The sequence below is a fragment of the Cyclopterus lumpus genome, chromosome 1 (assembly GCF_009769545.1).
Source record: "Cyclopterus lumpus isolate fCycLum1 chromosome 1, fCycLum1.pri, whole genome shotgun sequence".
Lineage (NCBI taxonomy): Eukaryota > Metazoa > Chordata > Actinopteri > Perciformes > Cyclopteridae > Cyclopterus > Cyclopterus lumpus.
The window spans coordinates 13,761,039-13,784,085 of NC_046966.1; the positions used below are offsets into that span (position 1 = coordinate 13,761,039).

At 40.4% G+C, this 23,047-nt stretch overlaps 1 protein-coding gene across 3 annotated transcripts; it reads right to left on the reverse strand.

The window, feature by feature from the left end:
- Positions 1 to 1,673: 1,673 nt before the first annotated feature.
- LOC117727162 (high affinity choline transporter 1-like) lies at positions 1,674 to 20,127 on the reverse strand. Of its 3 annotated transcripts, XM_034527390.1 has the most exons (10): positions 19,755 to 20,127; positions 14,149 to 14,198; positions 13,362 to 13,570; positions 13,042 to 13,155; positions 12,227 to 12,382; positions 8,592 to 8,740; positions 7,148 to 7,291; positions 6,850 to 7,003; positions 5,797 to 6,014; positions 1,674 to 4,907 (listed from the first exon to the last, which is right to left on the reverse strand). In XM_034527390.1, the coding sequence occupies exons 3-10, from the start codon at positions 13,543 to 13,545 to the stop codon at positions 4,365 to 4,367; spliced, it is 1,662 nt and encodes a 553-aa protein (XP_034383281.1). In that variant the 5' UTR covers positions 13,546 to 13,570; positions 14,149 to 14,198; positions 19,755 to 20,127; the 3' UTR covers positions 1,674 to 4,364. The 3 variants fall into 3 exon arrangements, with proteins under 3 accessions (XP_034383281.1, XP_034383368.1, XP_034383195.1); XM_034527477.1 differs by lacking the exon at positions 14,149 to 14,198; XM_034527304.1 differs by having other exon boundaries at positions 14,149 to 20,127.
- Between the last annotated feature and the right edge of the window lie 2,920 nt (positions 20,128 to 23,047).

The window sequence follows — 23,047 nt, forward strand, 5'->3', positions numbered from 1 at the left end:
AACAACTTCTGCTTATTATCTTTATGAGTTAGAGTTATATTTGAACCCTGACCTCGACGGTTCCGGGAAAGAATTTTTGAATGTGATGTAAAATTAGTTTTTCAGCAAAACCATCTGCATTGATATACCAATTAGCTGAGGAGCTGCTATAATTAAGAGCAACAGTATCCTCTGCTTTGAAACATGATTTCATGTTGATTGCATGCGTCTGTTATAAATAGAACGAGAATGAAGTGAGAGCACGGCCCTTTTCCTCTACTCGACTGGCAGCATGAAGACTTTTAGATCACAATATATTTCCTCTAGCAGTATTTTTTACTGCCCAGGCTTTTAATGAACGCTCGTAAGAGCTCCCTTTATTTTGCTCAAATATTTGCCCAAACAATCCTCGATTAACTTATCTTACTTATCTGAAAACTGGAGCATGGTCATTTGGTCTATTTTTCCTGAAGAGTAGTTTTCTGAAAGGTAAGAACGAAAGGAGTGGGCTGCGCTGGTTAAAAGTTCAAAGGAGTAATACAGCTTACCACTGGACCTTAGGAAGAGCAATTCCCTAATACCATATTACCAACACTTGAATAGCACTTATTTCAATCATTATAATCATAATCATAATCGTAATTGATTGACACACACACACACACACACACACACACACACACACACACACACACACACACAGGCCTGGGTGGTTTTATTGTCCTGTCCTGACTGATTCTTAGTATCCTCTGCTTTGAAACATGATTGCATGTTGATTGCATGCGCCTGTTATAAATAGAACGAGAATGAAGTGAGAGCACGGCCCTTTTCCTCTACTCGACTGGCAGCATGAAGACTTTTAGATCACAATATATTTCATCTAGCAGTATTTTTTACTGCCCAGGCTTTTAATGAACACTCGTAAGAGCTCCCTTTTTAATGTCAAATATTTAGCTAAAAAAATAAAACATGACAGCAATCAATCAAAGCGGTGTTGAGATTATTTTTTTCCTCACTTTACTACTTTATCCTCAATTAACTTATCTTACTTATCTGAAAACTGGAGCATGGTCATTTGGTCTATTTTTCCTGAAGAGTTCAACATTGAACAATGCCAGAAATCAGTGATATCTCAACAATTGACACAACAGGGAAGAACCTAATATTCACCCAACAGAGTGAGTACCAGCCTCAGCCTCAAGTAGGCGATGTATGTTGAATCCATTCAACGTAGCTGCTCGTTTAGCCCCAAGCTCAAGTGTCGTCCAAGTGTCAAACTGTTACACTTAAGTTTGTAATCCTTAAGTTTGACCCCTGCATTTAACCCATCCTTCGCATTATGGGCTGCTGTAATCCTATATCTCATGAAAAATGTCTTATTGCTCTGAATGATTGGATGGGAATATTAACTATTTGACAGACAACGCTATTAAATCACATTGAAACTTTAATTTGCAACAAACCAAAGGGCAGTTTCATTACAGGAGGATGAGGTGACACACCTTCCATGGTTTCTCTAATCAACAATACAAAGCACTTACTGTGTATTACTTATACTTTTTTGTGCTCGCCCGTCATAAACCAGTTAAGTTATTTGGATGCTTGGAATACAAATTATATTTAGAACTTAGAATATTTTTGCTCACAAGTTGCACACGCCGCTAAGAAGATTTAAGACCCCAAATAAACCGTGATTTGGTATCAGCCTTTATTCTGACAGAACATCACCTCATGGGTTTTTCCATTAATTGATTACAAGTTGGACCTTGCCAAGTGGCAAGAGTGAACAGCTTTCCCGAAAGTTCAGTATACAAACATCATTGATAATGTAAATCAACATGCATATTAGTATACAAACATATTAAGGGATAATACAATATACTCCCTATTGATATTGTAAAACTAACAACCATTCGGTACTTTCATAAATGATACTAGATTTACCCCACATGGAAAACAAAACATTTCTCTTTAAAAAGTGGCGAAATGCACAGATGAAAATAAAGATAGACTCCATTATTAAGGCTTTGCCATCCTTCATTATATTGTGGACGGCTTGCTGAGGACTGCTGGCAAGTTTTCTTCCATCAAATTATATCTGGAGACGTTATCAGGCTGGAGTGTTCATCCTAAATGGCCAATATTTACACTCAGCAATATGTACCATGCATTTCTTGTGATAGTGTTGAACGCACAGCTGTTCAGAATTATTGCTGACACAAATAAACCGCCACCCGTAGATTTAAACATGTGTGAAGGTGAAATTACATTTAATGTTCTGCAAAATGCAGGTTTTTATGCATTTATTTCACTTTAAAAACATCGCTAACTTGAGATAAATACACTTTTGTGTTTTTATTTTAGAACTCACAAAGCATAGCGATTGGCTTAGATAAAAAAAAGTGTTAATATACAAACCATGATGATAAGGACTGTATGTACAGTATACAAGAGTATATACAGGTTAAAATGACAATAACGCTTAAAAAGATGGACGCATTGTGCCCTACATGTGTCCTGTTTTGAGAACAGTTTGCTCTGTGCAGTCAGTCTTTGGAAAACGACATTCATACAGTTTTCTTTGGATAGAAGTTAGAATCTTAGGTTAACGTTGTTCGTACTTAGAGCCAACATTGCCACTCCATGAGGTATTTGAACAGTGCCATGCACCCCTTTTACCATGACCCGAAAAATAACAGCTGACAGCGAAGTGAGACCAGACCAATTGTGAGTATGCGAGAGGAAGGCTTTCTGACTATCACTTGTTCACAGGAATAACTTTGCACAACAAAACTACAATAAGGCTCAGTAAAACAAAAACACATTAAAAAAAAAAACATAGCATCATTTAACAGTCTGTTCTCTAAGACAAAATCCAATTATAGAAAGGGAGTCAAATTTGCACCATTTTGAAAAAGTTCTCAAGGATTTAGCTGCACACTTTCACCACCACAGAGGAAATAATGTTCCACCCGTAAACTACAGCTTTGCATAAAGTATTTAATAAAAAACAAATAGAATACAGCACAAAGTCACTGACAAACTGAAATGCACGTCTTTCACACGGATGGAGAGGAAAATGGAGAAGGAAATCGAACCATACGCCTGGTGTTCTTTATCTCCATACAGTTGTAGAAAAACAACTGCATTCAATTATTCATCATGTGAGTACATTACAAGTGAAGGGAATGGGCTAATACAAATTGCAGCATGCTGGGAGATAAAGTTCTGCAGTTTTGTTTCTCCCTGCTGCTAGTCACAACAAGACAGTTATTTTAAATTATTGAAATAGTGCGTGCGTGTTTTTTGGTAGCCGTTTGTGATTTTTTATATTGCTTGCATAGAAAAGCCACCATCAATGCACTGTGATATAACTCAGCTCCAGTCAGAAAGGGTGGGACACTTTAGTTATCAGTATCTGGGCGGTTTACAAACAAAAAGTCTGAAACTCGATGGTGTCTACAGAGCAGTATTTGAGCAATGGTGGTAATCGTTGCTCTGAAAATGTACACGTAAATATGAATCTTCACACCTTAGATAAGTTCACAAAACTCTGATATTCTCTCATTGCACAAACATTTGTTTTTCAAACAATTTTAAAAAACCTCTTCAGAGTGTGGACTGCTGCAAAACAGAAGTGTCTGATAATAGAAAACAGCGCAGTCTTTAATTCTAAAACAAAATCAAATTGGTGTAATAGCAATTGTTGTATGTGAAGTGAGAATTGATGATCTAATATTAACAAATACTCAAAGAAGAATCACAGTGAAGTAGAGCTTATTAAGGTAGCAGATCAACTATAGAAAAGAAGAGAACAGATCACATTAAAATAAACTGTTAAATAAAGAAATTTGTTTTTAGAGTATCTAATGAATAAGAGGTTAAAGGTTTATTATTGAAAACTTTACATTTTGTTATCTTGTTTAATCAATTTTTATCCAAATATAAATACAATTATTGGCTTGACGGATGAACTTTGTGTGCATCCGATTCACTGATATATATATATATATATATATATATATATATATATATATATATATATATAGTTAATGCAGCATAATCCCTGGCATTTCATGCTGGGCTTTTATGTGTGCAAATATTTTCACTAAATGCTGTGCGGAATAATAGCTGGTCTGCTGACATAACTTAGCCAGGGAACCTATTTTCACGGTATTCTCTGGATAACACATTGAGGCGTAGGAGGGTGCGAGTAGCTCAGATCACACTTTGTGCATGTAAATATAATTGCTACAAATTCACTGTGATACTGGCAATTTCCAGCCTTTGCCATTGTTCCCCCTCTGTGAACGCCTGCTTAGCAGACGATCAAACATGTTCGCCTCCAGCCAGGGCCCATCTTCTCTCTGCTCTCGTAAGCTTCTTCAGAAGCTGGTGGTGTCGAGTAGCTGCTTAGCTGTTGTGGCTTCTTCGTTGCCAGAGTCGCTCCTCTCGTCGTCCATGGCTGTGGCTGTTGATTTCTCCTTGCGTTTGATCTTGAACACATCCCACCTCTCAGACAGCAGACCCTTGTTGAAAAGGATGGACATCAGCCAGGACACAAGCAGGATAGACAAGAGCGAGATGACCATGATAGCGGTGCGGAAGGGGAAGTACTGAATTAGGTTTCCCTCGTCATCCATTCGGCAGCCGGGGAACTGGATAGCAGGCGGGAGGCCAATGAGGGGCTCGCCGCACAGTAACCTCAGGATGATTCCCATCAGGTAGCCCAGGGAAGCTCCATAGCCATTGGAGACCTTGAAGAAGAGGACGCAGACCAGCTGAGGGAACATGATGGTGTAGGACATGTCCACGCCCACAAGCCAGAAGACCAGGACACTGTTGTCCAGAAAGGTGAGGGCAGTGCCAGCCAGACCCACCACCACCACTGAGATACGGATCACCCACTGCATCTCACAGTCTGACGCCTGCAGGAGCGGAGAGAATGTCAACAAGAAATGCAAAGAGTTAAGTTGCACATTATACGTTGTTATAATAACAAGCATCTGGTCTTGAGACCTCCTGGGTATGGCTGTGCCTCAGAGATATAGAGCGGGTTGTCACTTATCAGTAGATCGGTGGTTCGATCCACGGCTTCTCCAGTCATTGTATCAATGTGTCCTCCTTGAGCTAAATACTGAACCCCAAATTGCTCACAAACGCTGTGCCATCAGTGTGTGTGTGTGTGTAAATGACTATTTCAGTAGGTTGAATCTTTAAGAGCACCTTGTATGGCATATCTCATACTCTGCCATCAGTGTAGGAATGTGTGTGTGAATGAGTAAATCTGGACATGTAGTGCAAAGTGCTTTGAGTGGTCGGAAGACTAGAAAGGCCCTTTAAATATGCAAGTCCATTTACTAATAGATCCCCTCACAAAGACACAGCCCCCATAAGTTACAGCACTACAAGAACATTCCTTGGGGGCGTAATAATGAAATCATTGTTGTGAGAGAGCAAACATACACAAGACTCTGTAAAACAGTGGGCATGCTGTACATACTTTACAGGATGTACAGTATGACAACATACTGTGTCCTGTATTTACAGCATTGTAAAGTCAATAACTACTTTGTTGCTGCCTCCAGTATAGTGGAATCCATGATTTGATGGTTAAATCAACATTTAAAAGACATTCAAATGCATCAAATTAAAGATGTTCAAGTTATGTTCGGTCTGTTACTATGATAGGATCAAACTACAAGACACAACATTAAGATTTTGTTTCGAGCCTTCAAACCCTCTTTTCTCAATAGTAGTATTCGGTATTTGGTTATGAATTTTCACAACACTGATATCTTTCTCCAAGATCTTCACCTGTTTTCTCAAGATGTTCTTGTATATATTTGAGGAAAACATTGAGGCAGAGGACAGAAGAGCTGAGTCCATGGAGGACATGACAGCAGCAGCTACAGCTCCAATGCCGACGATGGAGATGTAGGGCGGTGTGAGGTACTGCAGGGCGATGGGGAGGATGGAACCTGCCTGGTCGCGCTCATATGGGGTGGGTAATCCATAACCGGTTGAGTTCCAGTCTGGGAGGAAGGACATGTGATTTTTTTGGATTAAGATCAAAGTAACGTGTTGTATTTGACAAACAGAGCAAAATTTAGTGAAATGATGAGAAGAAATGTATACATTCAGATTAATTTAAGTGAAAACGACACCATAATCATCGGACGGATGACACCCGACGATGAGATTGTGTGGAGTGGAGCACAGAGAACAACCTACTGCTCAACGTCAGTAAAAGGAGCTGAATAGGTGAAAAAACACAAACCCCTGTCTACATCAATTGAGCAAGTGAACAATTTTAAGTTGGAAGTTTCAAGTAACCTGACATGGTCATGCCACTTCTCCATTATAAATGGCTGTATTCCTTAAGGAAACATAAGATGGCAAAGTTCTTGTAAACATTTACAAAGGAGCAATAGAAAGCGTCCTGACTGGACAAACTGGAATAGTATGTGCACGGTCCAGAACTGGAGGGCTGGTACCCATCTTCCGAGCATCAGTGATATTATTGACAAGAGCTGCCTGCAAAAAGCCCAAAGGATATTAAAAGATATTACCCACACCAGCCAAAGCCTGTTCACCCTGCTGCCATCTGGCAGAAGATACAGAAGTAACAGCTGCTTTACCACCAGACTTCAGAGCAGCTTCTTTCCTCAGGCTCTGAGACTCTTTAACTCCTCATTCTCCACACTCTTTTTCCACTCTGTTTTTTACGTAGCAAAACCCAACAACAACAACAACAACTGCATTTCGTTGTACAACCCTGTGTTGTGCACTGACAATAAATGAACCTTCAACCTTCAAATTAAAACCTGACTTCAGAATATTCCAGAGCTGTAAGTTAATAATGTGTACCTGTAGAGGCAGCCACAGCTCCCACCAGAATGGAGGGGATACCCAGCACCAGGCAGAAGGCTGAAGAGGCGTAGCAGGTCACTTGAGCCTGGGTGTAAGAGGAGGCGGACAGGATTCTTTGGTAGAATGCCTGATAGGCCAAACCACCCAGAGCCTGGCACAAACACAAAATTAAGACATGATGACAGGAATCAGTTTTTCACAGCAGTGCAGTAAAAGAAGGAACAATCAACTCATGCCTCTGCTGTTGTTATGCTTGGCTGTTGGCTTATGAAATAAAATAACAAACCCCACTCACTAACAACATGAAGTCATCAAACCACTTGCCGGCCTCATAGGGCTCAACCGTGCCGATCCAGGGAGCCTGGAAGGTCTCGTTGTAGGCCGTTAGTGAGATGTCCAGAGAGTGAGGGTTGGTCAACAGGAAAGGAACACACACCCACTGTATACACAAACACAAGGATACAGCTAATTTGATTTTGGGCTCAGTGGGAGAAGATTTCTATCTGTCACTGAACTCAAGGAATCTGAAACCAGAGATGGCGTTAAAGCTCCAGTTTCATTGCCCCACAATGATTAAGTTTACACAGGTTTTAATGATCCAAAACTCCCACTTTTCCATCATATCACATGCTCTTTATCAGCCAATGTAATAATGAGCAGTCTTTATGGAATTTTAAATGGAATTTAATTTAGCTCAATTTTTAAGTAAACACCTACAATACGTTTTTAAAGTGCTTCTTTAAATACATGTGAACGTCTACAATAGGGCAAACTGCTGCTGTTAAAGTTCATGTGAAATGATTGAAAGCTCCAGCAGCTAATAACCAGCCTTTTTTGTTTTAGATCAACAGTATTTAATAATAATAATAATAATAATAATAATAATAATAATAATAATAATCCATTTAATTTACATAGCGCTTTTTAAGATACTCAAAGACACTTTACATGTTACATTATACAGCTACAGGGAGCAATGCAGGGTTAAGTATCTTGCTCAAGGACACATCGGCTAGGGTGTAAACAGTCTATACACCAAATATTTAATAAAGTTTCTCCCGGTGCTATGCGAAAATGTGGTGCCAGAATGTGGAAAAAATCTGCATGCAATTTTTTCAGATGACAACTATGCATGTCAGGTGCCAATTCCGTTTGCAAAAGGGTTTGCCATAAAGTTACCTTCGTACAGAGCCTGGCTAGCCATTTCCCCCAGTTTCCAGTCTTTGGGCTAAGCCAAATCGACCAGTAACTGTTCCTTTTTTCAAGTTTAGTGAATGAAGCCTGTGAGCTTCCTCCTAAATATTGCCTGTTTCCACTCCACCCAACAAATGCCTATCCAGAAAGAGAATGTTGAACAAGCTAACGTTAACTACTCAATACATAAACCAATCAGACCCCAAATGTAATGCTAACGGTAGCTGTTGTGGCCATGGCTTTTGAATGAAGCTTAAGACACACTTGAGCTGAGGGGAATGACACATACAGTGTGACTGGAGCTATTATTGAATAAGCTAATAAAATCAGTACATTCTTTGATTTAGCAGGTCATTTAATCAGCTAGCATAGTTACCTCTGCAGAAAATGTGACCCCTCTGTCTTCTTTCATCAACTAGTTACGACAATGTATTTGAGTGAGTAATCTGATAGGATTCACGAATGATGTTCTTCAATAGAAGAAGGAAGCTGGAGCAGTTCAAGATGCTGTTGTGTCAACAGGTCAATAGCTAGATGTTACGCACCAGACTGATAAAGATGAGGATGAGCTGGATGACGTCTGTGTAGGCCACAGAATAGAGCCCCCCCATCAGTGTGTAGATGATGGCCACCGCTGAGGAGATGATGATGGAGTAGAAGTAGGACAGCTCCAGGATCACACTCATAGTTCCACCTGGAGCAACACAACAGAACGATGAGCATTGGAGAACCAACGGACAAAAAGTCTTACACCAAATTATACATGCATCCACTTGTATGTACTTATACTAAAGACTTACAAAGAAGATAGGCAATGCCATTGTCTTGTTTTACTTTCTATATCTTAATGCAGTTTGTTTAAAAAAGTAAAAACAAATAAATGTAACTTTTACCAACAAGCTAAACATTACATTTGTATGTTATTGAAGTCAATAATAAAGATACACTTAAGCATGGGATGCTTTGGTTAAACTTATAAAAGCACCCAAGAGCTTAGGTAAAGCAACAAGTCAACATACACGTGATATCGATAGAAAGAAACACTGAAAAACATAACAGAAGCAGCCTATTGATTGTGACTCCAAAATATGCTTTTCACCCTCTTACATGAATTATCACCCTAATAGTGATAATTCTTAGATAAGTAAACAAAATCAAACAGAAGATAAAGAGAAGTGTCTTCAACTAGTGAAGCAAATGTGTACAAAATGTATAAGTAAAGGTAAACAAGTGAATAATAAAAAAAGACATCTTGTTACTCAAACAAGGCAAGCAAAACGACACTACCTTCACCAGCTCTTCTCCCACATTGCCAGAGTCTCCCCAGCCGCAGCCTGCAGCCACACACAACAATGCCCTTTAACAGAGAAGTGTCAGATCGGCACCATCGATCACGACTTACCACCCTTCCGACTCCTCACCCCCCTAAACCACCCCATCTTTGCACCACCGTGACAACGCACATTTCACCAATTTCAGTTTGACCTTTCACCCCATGTGTGAAATAAAATCCAGCACCCAAAAGATTTGTCACCATATTATTTATTGGCTGCTTTATCATATTAACTACATTAGTTTATTGATGTTTCTTTACCCTGCAGACAGACTAATGCATCACTTAATTGCCATTGGAACAAAATAGTAGACATACAGTTATCATACTTTATATTATGTTATCATACTCTAACCACAAGCTGTCAGTCGAGTCGAGATGCATTTTGATGGCTTGTATAAACAGGAATCCATCTCTACAACATCTCGACCTGATCAAGATATGTCTGGATATACATCCAGATTTAACAAGGCCCTATATCCCTATCTGTTCTAAGCTGTTCCCATCCATGCTAATTTAGAAAGTGGAAAGGTGGAATGAGATTTTGGGGCCTCGAGGACTTAATGTGCAGTACCAGGGATGGATAAAAGGGAAAGAGCTGCCTAAATACCCCTGTGTTGTTTTTAGATCCATATCCCACTTTCACACTACACATGCATGCATGTGTGTGCGTGCGTGCACACCTTCCACGAAGCAGCCTTTCTGATCTGTCCACGATTCTTTCCCAGAAGTAATTTAACACACACACACACACACAGTAGCTCAGTTTATACTATACCTATACACACACACATAAACAGTCTCCCAGCAACAACTCATGTGGGTCAAATGCTCAGTGCACTCTCTGGAGTGTCAAGTGTTCATGTGCGTGTGTACCAAGTGCACCGTCACGGGTGAAAGCATAACTGTCCCAGAAACAACGACAGGAGGTTTACTAAGGAGTGAGGGGTCCTCTGATTCTATATTGGTTTAATAGGTTTGGGACATTCCTGCCTCCCAACCAGTCCTTTTGTGGAGCGTCATACAGTGCTACCTGTGACTCAAACCCACTCAATGGATTTCACTGTTTCCCTTCAAGTGTAAAAATACTTTAAGCATGACCATGTCAATTCGTCATGTCACATTTTCCCTCTGCCAATCAGTTAGAGCCCTGCCACAAAATTGAAACAAATCGGATGGCTTTGAATCATGAATTGATCACCTTTCACAATCAACAGGCTGCTCGATGTTTAACCCCCCCACCCACCCCCCTAGTCAAAAAACACTGGAAAAGAAAACAGCATTAAAAACACACACAAGAAAACATTATGTATACACATTAATACTGCAGAGCACCCGCACACGTGTGGCCAAAAAGCACAGACACACAGTTAAAGGATCATTTACAGTTAAAGTTGCCACTTGAACAATTACTTCACAAAATAAATCAATTTAAATAAAATGAATAACCTACGGATGCAGTAAGTTATTTTTTGTGACTGACCCCATCTGTGCTTATATTTCACGTTTTGTTTTTATATCAGCAAATAGCTACTCAATTGACCGTTTGCTAATGACCAACCACAACAACTTCAAGACTCCCAGTGACGTTGCTATGGACAGAAATTACAAGTAGTCGTTGCCAGGTTTCATAGTATGGGCTACCTTTCGCCTATCCTATAAAACCTGGCCATATAGGAGAAGTGATAGTGTTATATCAATTATTATTAGGATTTCACCTAATATTGCATTTTTTACATTTGAGGTTTTCAGGTGAAGCTTAAAATGTCTATTGCTATATTTTATGATGTCATCAACCTATAAAAATGGGTTATTGTGATTATGTAAATGTGATGTATGGTTAGATTGCTGTTGAATTGGCCCCTTAATACAGGTGAGTGCAGTTTTTTGACCTCAATGAAAATTCAGTTTTTGAATAGCTTAATGTCAAAAAATATGGTTTGAAGCATAATATTGTGTGATATAAAAACGTAAATTTAGGAAATGATTAGACTACACATCGCTGACCCTGGTGTGTTTGGAAAACAACTAACAGCTTATGGAACTACCAGTGCTGCTAACCAGGTGCAAAGCTCGGTGAGCCAAATTGTATGACGTGTATTATATGATGACTTTGAGAAAATGGCTTTTATAAATTGCCACTTGTTTTTGAGTTGGAATTCAGTATGTTTGAAAACGCTTTCCAGCCCAGGGTTATATGCATCCCATCAAACAGACACAAACACATGGATGTAACCCATAACAATGATTAAGTCCAGTCATGAATAATGAAAACCAGTGCTCAGCATTTTCACTCATTGCATAACCTGCTTCTTTGGCACTACTAATAGGAAATGCAACCACATTGCAACCTTTTTTACACAGTCTTGCCCCTCTTATGAAGACAAATTAATGTCAAAATCTGCGAACATAGCTGCGATCCACGTGTGTCTAGAGGTGCCACCTAGCGTCTGTGTCGGGAGTGATATTCGGTCTATCTAAAGAAGAGAATTGCAACTAATTAGAATTTATGATATAACAGGTACTGGGTCCCGCTTACTGTCAAATAAACAATGGCTCGCAGAAGTGGCGCTCCTCACACTCAAATCATGGTTTTCGCGCAAGCAGAGATATTCTGCACAGAGTGATGTGAAAGGGCTTGCAAAAGTAAAGCGCGGGTTGCATTTGTGCTCTCGGATTTTGACATTGATTTTCATTCTTGCAGTAATCCGCAGTGCCAAAAAAGCCCCAGCCATCTACATTCAGTTGTTGTTCCACACATTTGTGCACATTGTGCACCCAGATCTGTGGTTTCCTGCATGATTGCATACATAGTGCCAGAAAGTTTTACAGAATGAAGTAACTTACCCAGGCTGACAAGTGTGCGTGCCACCCACAGGACATCAGCCACCAGCGCAGGAAAGATCAGTGCAGTGCTCAGAACGTTCCCATATTTCTGTTGGAAGGGGTCCATCATTGTCAAATACTTGTTCTCTCTCATAGGCTTGGCAAAGAAAAACCCACCTGGAGCAGGAGGGAGGAAGAGGGTCACGCAAGGGAGTGAAAGTAAATGTGTGTGTGAACAATAAGAACAATGTCCCCTCTAAATAAAAGGAATAAACACCTTCAGCTGAAGCTGGGTCTACTTGGCGAACATGGGGATTGGTATATTTCCTGATCAGAGACATTAGAGTTTCCATTCCTCTTACTCTCATACCATGCAGACCATTGTGGCATTGTGACGGGAGCCCTGACGATTTCACCTGTTTCAAATGTTCACAGACAGCACACTGAGTTTGTTGATTTCATGAATTCAGGAGAGGGCAAGCTAAGACTCTGGGCGAACTCTCGGCTTCCACCTGTTGCCTCACGTTACAATCCTGAACTGATTTTCTCATGGTCCTATTTTTAACAGAGTGACACATTTATTGGTACATGGAGTCAGATGGAAGTTGTGGGCATGGCAGCTACCTTAGTGGTCAGCAACGCTTCAGCTTGAGACAGAAGTCGGTGAAGTTCAATTTGGTATCTTGTTGACTGTGTGTAGAACCTTATTTTTAGAGTTTTCCCTGAAATGGTCAATGTACTCTTTTGATGAATTATGATGAAAACATAATTCCTATATACACTTGTGCTTGTTGGGGTTCAGGGTTCAAAGCTTAAGGGTCAGAGGTTCTACTCACCTAGGAAGAAGGTCAGGACATATGGCACAGGCATCAGAGCCCACACTGCGCCTAGCGTTGGGTTGTATGTTGCCTCCGCTATACCGAGGATGAAGCCTCCACCCACCCATGTAGCTGCAGAGAGACAAACGGACACAATCAAATGGTAAACTTATCAAAGGCACTACCGATAGTTGTGCATCATTCATTTTAGACCCACCACCACTAGACCTATTTGGCACTTTTTTTCCAAACATAAATCATTTTAATATCTAATGTCATGAACACATCAGAAAGACAGAAAAGAGTCCATCTGATTGAACTCCCTTTGACTGCTTTACCAGTAAGAGTGAAAATGCCGACTAGCAAGTTGATGTTGCGTCCGGCCAGTAGCGTCATCTCCATGCCATCTCCTGAGTATTTCTTTTCCTCCTTCTTGGAACGCATGGACGCCCAGATGCCCGTACCCAAGATCAGCAGGTAAAACCCCGCCATCACCACCAGACCCAGCACATTGAGAGCCATCCTGAACTACTTCTGAGAGTGTTTCCTGTTGAGAGACAGAAAAAAGACTTGAATTGCTAACTTAACTTAAGTTAGCTGGTAAAATAGATTTGCAAATGCTGTTTGCAATGTTTCTTTAACTCACTGTAACTCAAAATGCAAACACAAAATCACATTACAATACATATTCCATGAAACCTTTTATGTAAAAAGTATTTATAGGACTGCAGGGCAAGGGGGGGGGGCGGAGGGAGGCAAGATGGCACAAATTGAAGTGTCATCTAGGATTCTGACAAACAAAAGGTACATTCATCATGAGCAGAAAGCTGTAAAGCGCAAATCAAAATAACAATAATGAATAGAAGTCAGTAGCTTGTATTTAAACCAATGCACAGAGGAGGTTGAGTGAGGTGGAAGAAAAATGGTCTTCTTAAAAATAAAGAAAGAAAAGGCTAAAGTGGAGAAAAAAAAGAAAATAGCAGTTGTATCACGGATGAGCTCTGCTTGCTTTGCAGATGGGAGACAGGGTGTTGGGAAGAGGTGAAGTTGAGGGAGAAGAAAAAAGAAGGGAAATGTTTGGGGGATGGCAGAATGAAGAGTCTGAGAGGCAAAAAGGGGTCTCACCATAATACTTGCAGCACTGACAAAGATGGCGGACAGATGTTGTCCCCCGTCTTCAGTGGTTGGGCAGCCCGAGTTTCGAACCCAAACATTGTGAAGTGAACACAACACGTTAGTGTGTACACATGTGTGCCTATGTGTGTGTGGTTACTGAAACTGTTAGACAGATGGTTTTCTTTAAAAAATAAAAAAAAGGATTAATAGATGAGAAGAGCTTTTGCGTCTGTAAAAGAAAGCATTCATCTTTAACTAATTGTTTGCACCTGCTTGCACCCTCTACACATTAACATGGCTTATGTTGACCATACTGTACCAATTGTGTTAATTCTGTCAAGAAAATGTGAGGGACTCAAGAGTTTTCTATCTAAAATATCATAGTAAGGCAGTTTCTTAGAAAAATAAAGATTTATTATAAACAGAAAAACATAGCCATCATTTTCATGGTGATAAACACAAAGCAGCCATGGCCCCCCCGCCCAAAAAGTAAAAACCTTTGTTATACAAAGACCTTTGGCCTGCATCATAAAACTCGAGGAGGAAAGAATGCATGTAAAACCCCTTGAGGGAATAGTGAGAGGAAAAAGGAAATGTTTTGGAAAGGAATGGACTGACACCAAAAGTTAAGAAAAACAACAAAAAAATGACTTTCGTGATCCATATTGTTGCAGCCTCTACATAACAGAAACTTCGGTGTTCAAACTGCATCTTTATGTTAGATCACAACACAAGATCTGCACTCTGTAAAACATTATAGCTAATTGTAAGACACACATTACAGTCCACTACTACAGTCTTTGTTTTGAAAACATTTCAGAATTACTTTATTATTGGGTTTTACTCCACCACATTGATCTGACAGCTGTAGATACAAGCGATTACATGCAATGAAGTATGCTCCATAATTAGGTTTGATGTAACAGACATGAATGTCTTGGCATCAAAGCAGTAGTTCTCAAAATACCTTTTTCTACAGTATTAAAGCTGTACAAATGTGATTCTTTGATTCCTTTTCAAACAAACAATAAGTCTGATACTCAATGCTTAGTCTACTTGCTGCTGACGGACAGGTTGGGAACATATTTGTGCAATAGCCTACTCAGAAAATAAATATGCTACATTGTGCAATACACAACAGCAGTAGCCTGCAGATACCCCTCAAACCACCAGCAGCCTATACTTCTGAGAATACAATAAACGTGTTATAACTACCCAGGGGAAATTGTTATGTGGCTTTATGGAAAGAAAGGAGTGGCAGAATGTCAAGTGGGCTGCTGGTATTATTTTCCTCTTGTAAAACAAATAAACTTTTCAAGATAGAATTGTTCAGAGCATTTTGTCTCAGTGCCATGAATTCCTGAGGGAGTTGCTTCAGAGATATTTTCCCTTATGCAACTCAAGGTTTCTGAATTCAACAGATGTCACCTTTAATTGTTAATAAATGTTTACTTAGTTCCTTAAAGCTGCATCAATTACTTTATTAGCCATTTGGAGCCAATACATGGACACAGATAAAATGCTCTGATATATTACTGCCTAATAAGGTGTTTTTTGGCTAACGTGCTAGCAATAAGTTACTTTCACACATCCAGCATAACATTATAATTAACTTAGAGTTATGTTTTTGGCCTATATATACTCTTTTTAGCTTTATGCGTTCTTTAACACACGCGAAGAATAATGAGCCTGCTGGCTAACTGGGTAATGACTCCCAGCAAGAGTTAAAGCAGACAGTTCGGCCCCCGCTGAGAGTCAGTTTCCTGTGTCTGTGTCACGTGGGGTTCTCCACTCTCCCTTTAGGAGACTATGGCAGGTCCTGAGTCTACTAACACTGGGTGAAGTGAACGTGAATACAGATTATGACCACTTCTTTCGCCACTGTTCGAGATCTTTCTGTGTCTCAGCAACACACTCTTGCTATATCTGCCAACCAATATTCAAAAATGCCAGAGCTTACTAACTTGGTATTGCAAAATATGGTTGTTAGCTGTGTAGATATTTAATGTAAGCAAAAGAAAATATACATTTTATGTAAATATAACCAAATCGTCTTTTATCCACCCACACGACAACCACAACACTAATGAAAGCTTCCTGGTGCTGCTGTAAATGAGATTGATGAGAACAGCAATATTAAACCAAAACAGGCCAACATGGGTTTTGTTACGCAGAGAGTGACCCATTTGACATTAACGGTATACATACTAATTGATTCATAAATAAGGTAAAACGTTGATTTGTGAAGCTTTATGAGTGAATTTGTTTGCAATTAGCGTTCTCCTTATACGTAACTGTATGCTCAGCTCTTTTTAGCTTGGTAGGATTTTCACAGTCCAGACTACTTTAGTGAGCCTACACACTTTGTAACAGCATGCAAGATATTTCATAGAGCAGAGAGAGACCTGGGATTCGTCATTAGGGATATGCACACCTATTGACCTACTTTGGAGTAAAAAAGAAATTCCCATTATACATCCCCTCCTTCACTAAACACTCACATGAACTCACACTTTTTTCGTTGTCGTCGCCATTCAATGTGATGTCCATAAGGATAGAAGGATCTCATCGCACATCAGCCATGTCTTTACGTCTCTATTTCAGAGCATGAATCATGTAGACACCATCTAGAGGTCTGTGGTAATCATTTGCATTTCAAATGTGGTATTTGCTCTCCAAGGTGTCCAGTAACTCTCGCTGTCTGAAACTGACGCACATTTAGCGTGTCTATATGACGCACCCACCGGCGACATTACTGGCAGAGAAACAAGATAGTCCACACATGGTGAGTGGGTGTGGAGGTGGATGGGCCAAACAAACAGAGGCCTTTCATACAGTGTGAAACTAAAAGTAAACATTTTGTCATTAGTCGTGTGACTGACGTGCGGTGGTCAAGTTAACGTCAACCACGCTCTTTAACCAAACCTAACTAAATGGTTCTGTAAATCTAAGTTTGTGAACAGACTGTATGTAAGATGTGGACGTTGTCATTGTGACGTCACCCATTGGTTTGTGGACTGATGTTTAGCGATTTCACCATTGCCATCTTGTATTATGGCCGTCGCCATTCTGATTATTTGCTACCGGTGAACGGAAATTACCATATTTGGATTGCCGTGACGTAGAGACGCTGTATACAGCTCTGGTAGCAGCAGCGACCAGTCATCACAGTGAGCCCGCCCTAAAACATACTCCGCTTTATATTTTACTTTAAACTGGACCATGTTTTACTCAATATCATTATGCTGTATTGAAGACTTAAAACTAGCCATTGAGACAATCAACTCAGGTTCACAATGTTTACTGAGGTCATTAATCAAGTGAGAAGCAGAGTCATTTTCTCATATACATACAGAGAGGTGAGGGGGCCTAGTGACAAAGCAGAGCAGACAGCTAGCAACCTCTGTCCCCCAAAGTAGGCCACACCTTAATTAATTATGTCCAACTTCAATTACAGTTGTCATGAACATGGAAATTAGCCCCAAACTGCCCCAAACTGTTTTTGTACCATGTTCAAAGCATTTATTTCCGCTGTTGAGTTGGGCATTTTAACATGCGTGTATATGAGGATTGACTCGCTTTTGCAGCCAGCCTCAAGTTGCCATTTGAAGAAGGGCAGTGTTTGGCACTTCCGCGTTGGCCTAATTACTCATCACCAAGTTGCCACTTGGTAGAGGGTTAGATTTTGAAGCCTAATGCCACGGACCAAGCTGCATTATTTGTCACACTGGAGTGAGAATGAGTTTGTCTTGCATAGTTGGCCTGTTATTGATTGCATAATGTCGCTCCACTGATTGCTTTTCCTGTAATGCCTCTTTAAGTAATGTCTGACCCATCGTCTTCACTGTTCACTGGCTCTACGGCCTGCTTTCTTTCTGAGAGAAAAAACAGCTTTCTCTCTGAGAGAAAGCAGGCCAACAGGGGCAACAGGGTTGATTTCCTCTGTGATGAGAGCCTTATTTGAGTGCTCCCTCTGTCCTTATATTTCATACAGGTGCAGAAGTGCGTCTTGCCACAGCCACAGCTACATTCTTTCACACTCACACAAACACCCACACAAACACACCCACACCTCGAGTCCCTGCCTCTCAGTACTTTTCCGTTCAGATCGAGAGCTCCACCCCCTGCGATTTGGAGATGTGAAGAGTATTTAGAGACGTTATCAGTGGGAAACGCTGTACTAAGTGTTAATGGTGAATTCACTGCAAGTCAACATGTGTCTAGTGACATGCACACGTGCTATGAGGCTACAAAGGTTCAGGTGGATGTAATGCACCTGTAAATGTAACCTCGACAGACACAACCATGTTCACAGAGAGACAGGAAGAAAGTGAGAGAACGAAAGTGAGGGGACCAATAGAGAGATCAGGAGAGAAAACTAGCAGCTACCGCCCTTCATCTGTTTTGGTAAAACCTCTCCCTTAATACACAACAGTTCCTAGTTCTCTGGAACAGATCCAGCCTTGATTTGGAAGTCATCCACCGAGACTTAACAAGCAAAACAACAACCCAGAAAACTGCAAAGAAGAGTCAGCGGTCACTGTAAACTGCACATTTAATTACTGTTGCTATGTGGGTTTTGAAAGGCACATAACTGTCAAGGTTGTTAAATACTGGCTGTAAAAGTTGACTTTTGAAAATAAAATAGTGTCTATATCTACAGTATGTTTACATTTAAAACTATGTCAACTATTACATGTTGCTGTATAAGGTCAATAGACATGATTGGGGTTTCAGGCCAACTTCTGCTTTAGATGTCACAAAGAAGAGTACTTTAAAACAAAGATGGACTTTCACCATCTCTGACAATGTCACACAGGACACAGCAGCCGAGTTGACACAGTCAGGTGGTCAAGGTCTGGCAGGCAACAAGGAGATCTGTTGAAAGTACATGTTGGGGCCATCAAAGGCAAAGGAGGACACATTAATGCTAATCTCTTGGAGGAAGCTGCTCACTTTGTTAATTCACTCGAGGCGCTATTCAGGGTGATCAGGGATGGTAACATCGATGAAGAGTGACAGCGATAATTTGAGTGAAGAAAGGAGGACATACGTGATGACAGTTAGGAAGTCAGTAGTCAGGGGAAGGGAGTTTTTATCTGACATGGAAAACTGCCAGGAAATACAACAGTTGAAACATTATTTGAGAAGCAGCAAATAATTAAAAAGAAAATCTTTGCATCTACAAGATATATATATATATATATATATATATATATATATTAGTCATTTATTTTTTATATATACACAGCACTCTGACTATTGTCTCAGTCTCGAGTCGCTATGTCTCTGACCAAGTGCAGTGGAAAATTACAGCTTATCAAAACCATTGATAGAGAGGAAACAAAGAAGACAGCTGTAGTCACAGAATACACACCAGAATAACATATATGGCTCCAACGCAGTGCCCCTCAGTGCTATTTCTAGGATAGGCATGCATCTCACTTAGTGTGTCCTAATTTGACCAAGTTTAAATAGAGTTCTCAAAGAAAAACACACACTCATACTGTACATGCACACATATGGAATTGCACATAAAGTTAACAACCCAACTGCAAAGAAATAAACTGGGCAGAGGAGACATAAGGGAGCATATTGAATGACTGGATACATACCTAGGGTTAACGGAACGTGTCAGTTCTTAGTGATGACGTGTGAAGAGGCAACAGAAGCTATTCTCACTCTATCTCAGGGCAGAGAAGAGGCAAGGTGATCAATTCAGTCCAAGAGTAATACGATTGATGTGACACTCATCCACAGTGTTGGGGAGTGAAAAAGGTTTCCAAGAGATGGGAAGCAACCTACAAAACAACAGCTGGTCTTCAGTCTTTAAACTTAAGAAGTCAAAGAGTCTATTTCAGTTTTTTTTTTTCTCAAATAGTTTTTTCCAAAGTGCTCGACAGTGAAAAGGGAGAGGGGTCCGAGTTGATGTTCAAAACTCAAGAGGCTAGTTCAACAAGGAAGGTAAGAACTCTAGAATCAGCAATCAGCCTTCCCCTGCTTTTAAACCTCACAGGGTGGGTGGGTCTAGACAGGATACAAAGGAGAAGCTACCACTACTGCCACCTGATTGGTCACTGCATGAGTGCTCTTGTGTGCAGCCAACTAGCTGTGTTCAGCATGTGGGGCAGCCCCAGCCCCTGTTGAACGTGATCATCACATTAGCAACCCTCCCTTCTCTGTTCAACTCTGCCTCTCTGTAAACATCTCTCTTTCTTTTCCTTTTTTCCCTCTCTTTAATTTTCCTCCCCACTGTCTGCAATTGGTTCTGGCAGATCCTTTCATCAAAACTCTCTCTTCTAAAACTAAAATCAAAAATGTTCTGCACCTCTTTCTAGTGACTGTACAGCCAGCATGACAGATGCCACCAAGTTCCTCACACACCCGCAATACATGGAGAAAAACATCTCCTTCGCCAGAATGTCCCTGTTTTTTTCTTCAGTTTTAGTGTGTGAGGGTGGGCGCGCACAACCACCTCCTTGCCCAAGAGTTCCACAAAGCTCTGCTTGTTCTGTTCATATGATTCAGTGTATCAAGCATTAAGTAAATCACATGGAAATGACCAGACAGAAAGCAAGGGCAGCAGTAGTTGCAGTTAAGCAATAGGCATGACTTTGGTTATAAATAGACGTACAAATTAAAGTGTTGTGCTCATGTTTGCAGAGGAGCTCCTTTCTCAGTATCAAAGTCAACCTTGCAAGTCGAGCTACAGAGCTGACACTGAACACATTTACATACCACTTAAATGTAGAGTTTGTCGACGTGTCGCCTCAGGGTCAACTGTGTGAAAATAACTTCAAAAGAAATTTAAAAGCAACCCCTTCCACTTCAATAATCATTGCTTCACCTCGTGGATAGATGAATCATTGCAATTGATTTCCACATATCGGCCCCTTGTTCAGTGGCTTCGTCATCGTGCCTAACCCGAAGATCTCAGCGGTTATATGTCACAGATCACTGAGGGAGGGGAAATTCTAGGTGACTGCATCTAAAGCTCCTCATCTAACAAGTTAGCAGTGGCTTCCTTCTGGTAAAATTCCACATTTACAAAATGTAATACTAGAAAAGTGACACCGAATGTCCATATCTCCTTATAGAAACAACATGTTACATAATTACATTACATTACATTACATACATAATAACACATATAGGATAGAATTTACAATACATTGCATTTTATTGTACAATAGGTGTGTATGATTATTCAACAGTGTGAGAGAAAAGCAATAACAGCTGAAACCAACAGTGAAGTATAGGGCTGATCATTATCTGTCAATGCTTCATGTAAAGTCCACCGGATGTACAAGATGCAGCGGACCACAGAAGATGGTTATCCACTCCAGTGTTTCTTAGGGCAACTAAGGTTTCTGATTGGCCTCTGAGCCGAACCCTGTGTTTGTGATTAGATATGGGCAACGCTTCCTTGCTAAACAACAGCAGGCAGGGTGTTCCTGGCTTCAGCAAAGAGGCAGGTGCTGCAGTAGTGATGACAGCACAGCAGTTCATTCAACATTAACCCATTTTATTGCTGAAGAATAGCATAACAATAAAAAATTAACAACAACCGACAGTATTGGTCAAATGCTGACATTAAGGCTTTGCTCACTATTTGTTCAAATGATAAATGAATTAGTAATTATAAAAATGTGTGAACTACTTTTAAGGCAGTCAAGCTCCATCTAGGAAACATCACGGTTATTTAATTGACACAGAGCTAAAGATATTTCCTCCAACAAAAGGAAACAGTTGAAGACTTTATTTGTTAAATTATCAAGCCGGGCTGTACGGTAGTGTAGAGGCTAGCACTGTCACCTCACAGCAAGAGGGGCCCGGGTTTGGGCCCGGGTGCTCCTTCTGTGTGGAGTTTGCACGTTCTCCAAGTGGCAGTGTGGGTTCCCTCCGGGTTCTCTAGCTTCTTCCCACAGTCCAAAGAAATGCAGCTCAGGTTAATTCTAACTCTAAAAATTGCCCGTAGATGTGAGTGTGAATGGTCGTCTGTCTCTATGTGAATCCTGCCTTCACCCACTGACAGCTGGGATCGGCTCCAGCGCCCCGCAACCCTGAATAGGATAAGCTGTTTGGATAATGGAATGGAAAGAAACTTATCAAACAGACTTTTCACAATTTATTACATTTTTCAAGTGTTCATTTAATAAACTCACATGTTTTAAAAATTGCGTGGACGAGCTGAATGGCTACGTTTCAGGAAGTCAAACATCTTACTTTAGTGTATTGAACTACATTAATAACCCTTCTTCATCGTCAAAATAAAAGCTAAAATAGCAAGTAAAAGGCTTTGGGCAAGAGGGATTCATGGGATGAAAGAAGGTTATCTAGAAGTGATGTTAGATTTCTCATTTCAAATTGTTCTTTTTGAATGACTCTTAAAGAAGAGCAGGTTAACTCGATTTGCAAGCGGGAGTGAATCCAAAATCCTACTTATGGTCCATGTAATGTTGTGCATAGGAGCCAGGTTAACCTCTGAGAGCCACTGCTTCAGACCCTCAGAATGAGTGAGAGCCCAGAGGCCAATCTTCACCACCTGCACATGAGGAATATGTTGATTAGCAAAGTGCGTAAATAAAGCCAGTGACAGCTCTTGCACAATCACTCCATATCATCATTATCAGTCCTAATCATACTGTCATAAGAAAACACAAGTCAATAAATAAATAAATTTTGTTCACCCATCAATTCTCCCTTTGATAGCCAGGGTGGTGGATACCACCGATTGATGTCATCATTTTGGAAGCAAACAGTCGGATTGCTGGAAACTACTGCTGGAAAAATACTAAGGTGGGATCTGTGATGTGTTATGATGTTGCACAATAGTGAATCTGGGTGTGTAGAGGGCGGGATGTGAGGCTGAACCAACGGCACACGTTTATAAGAAATTTATATTTGG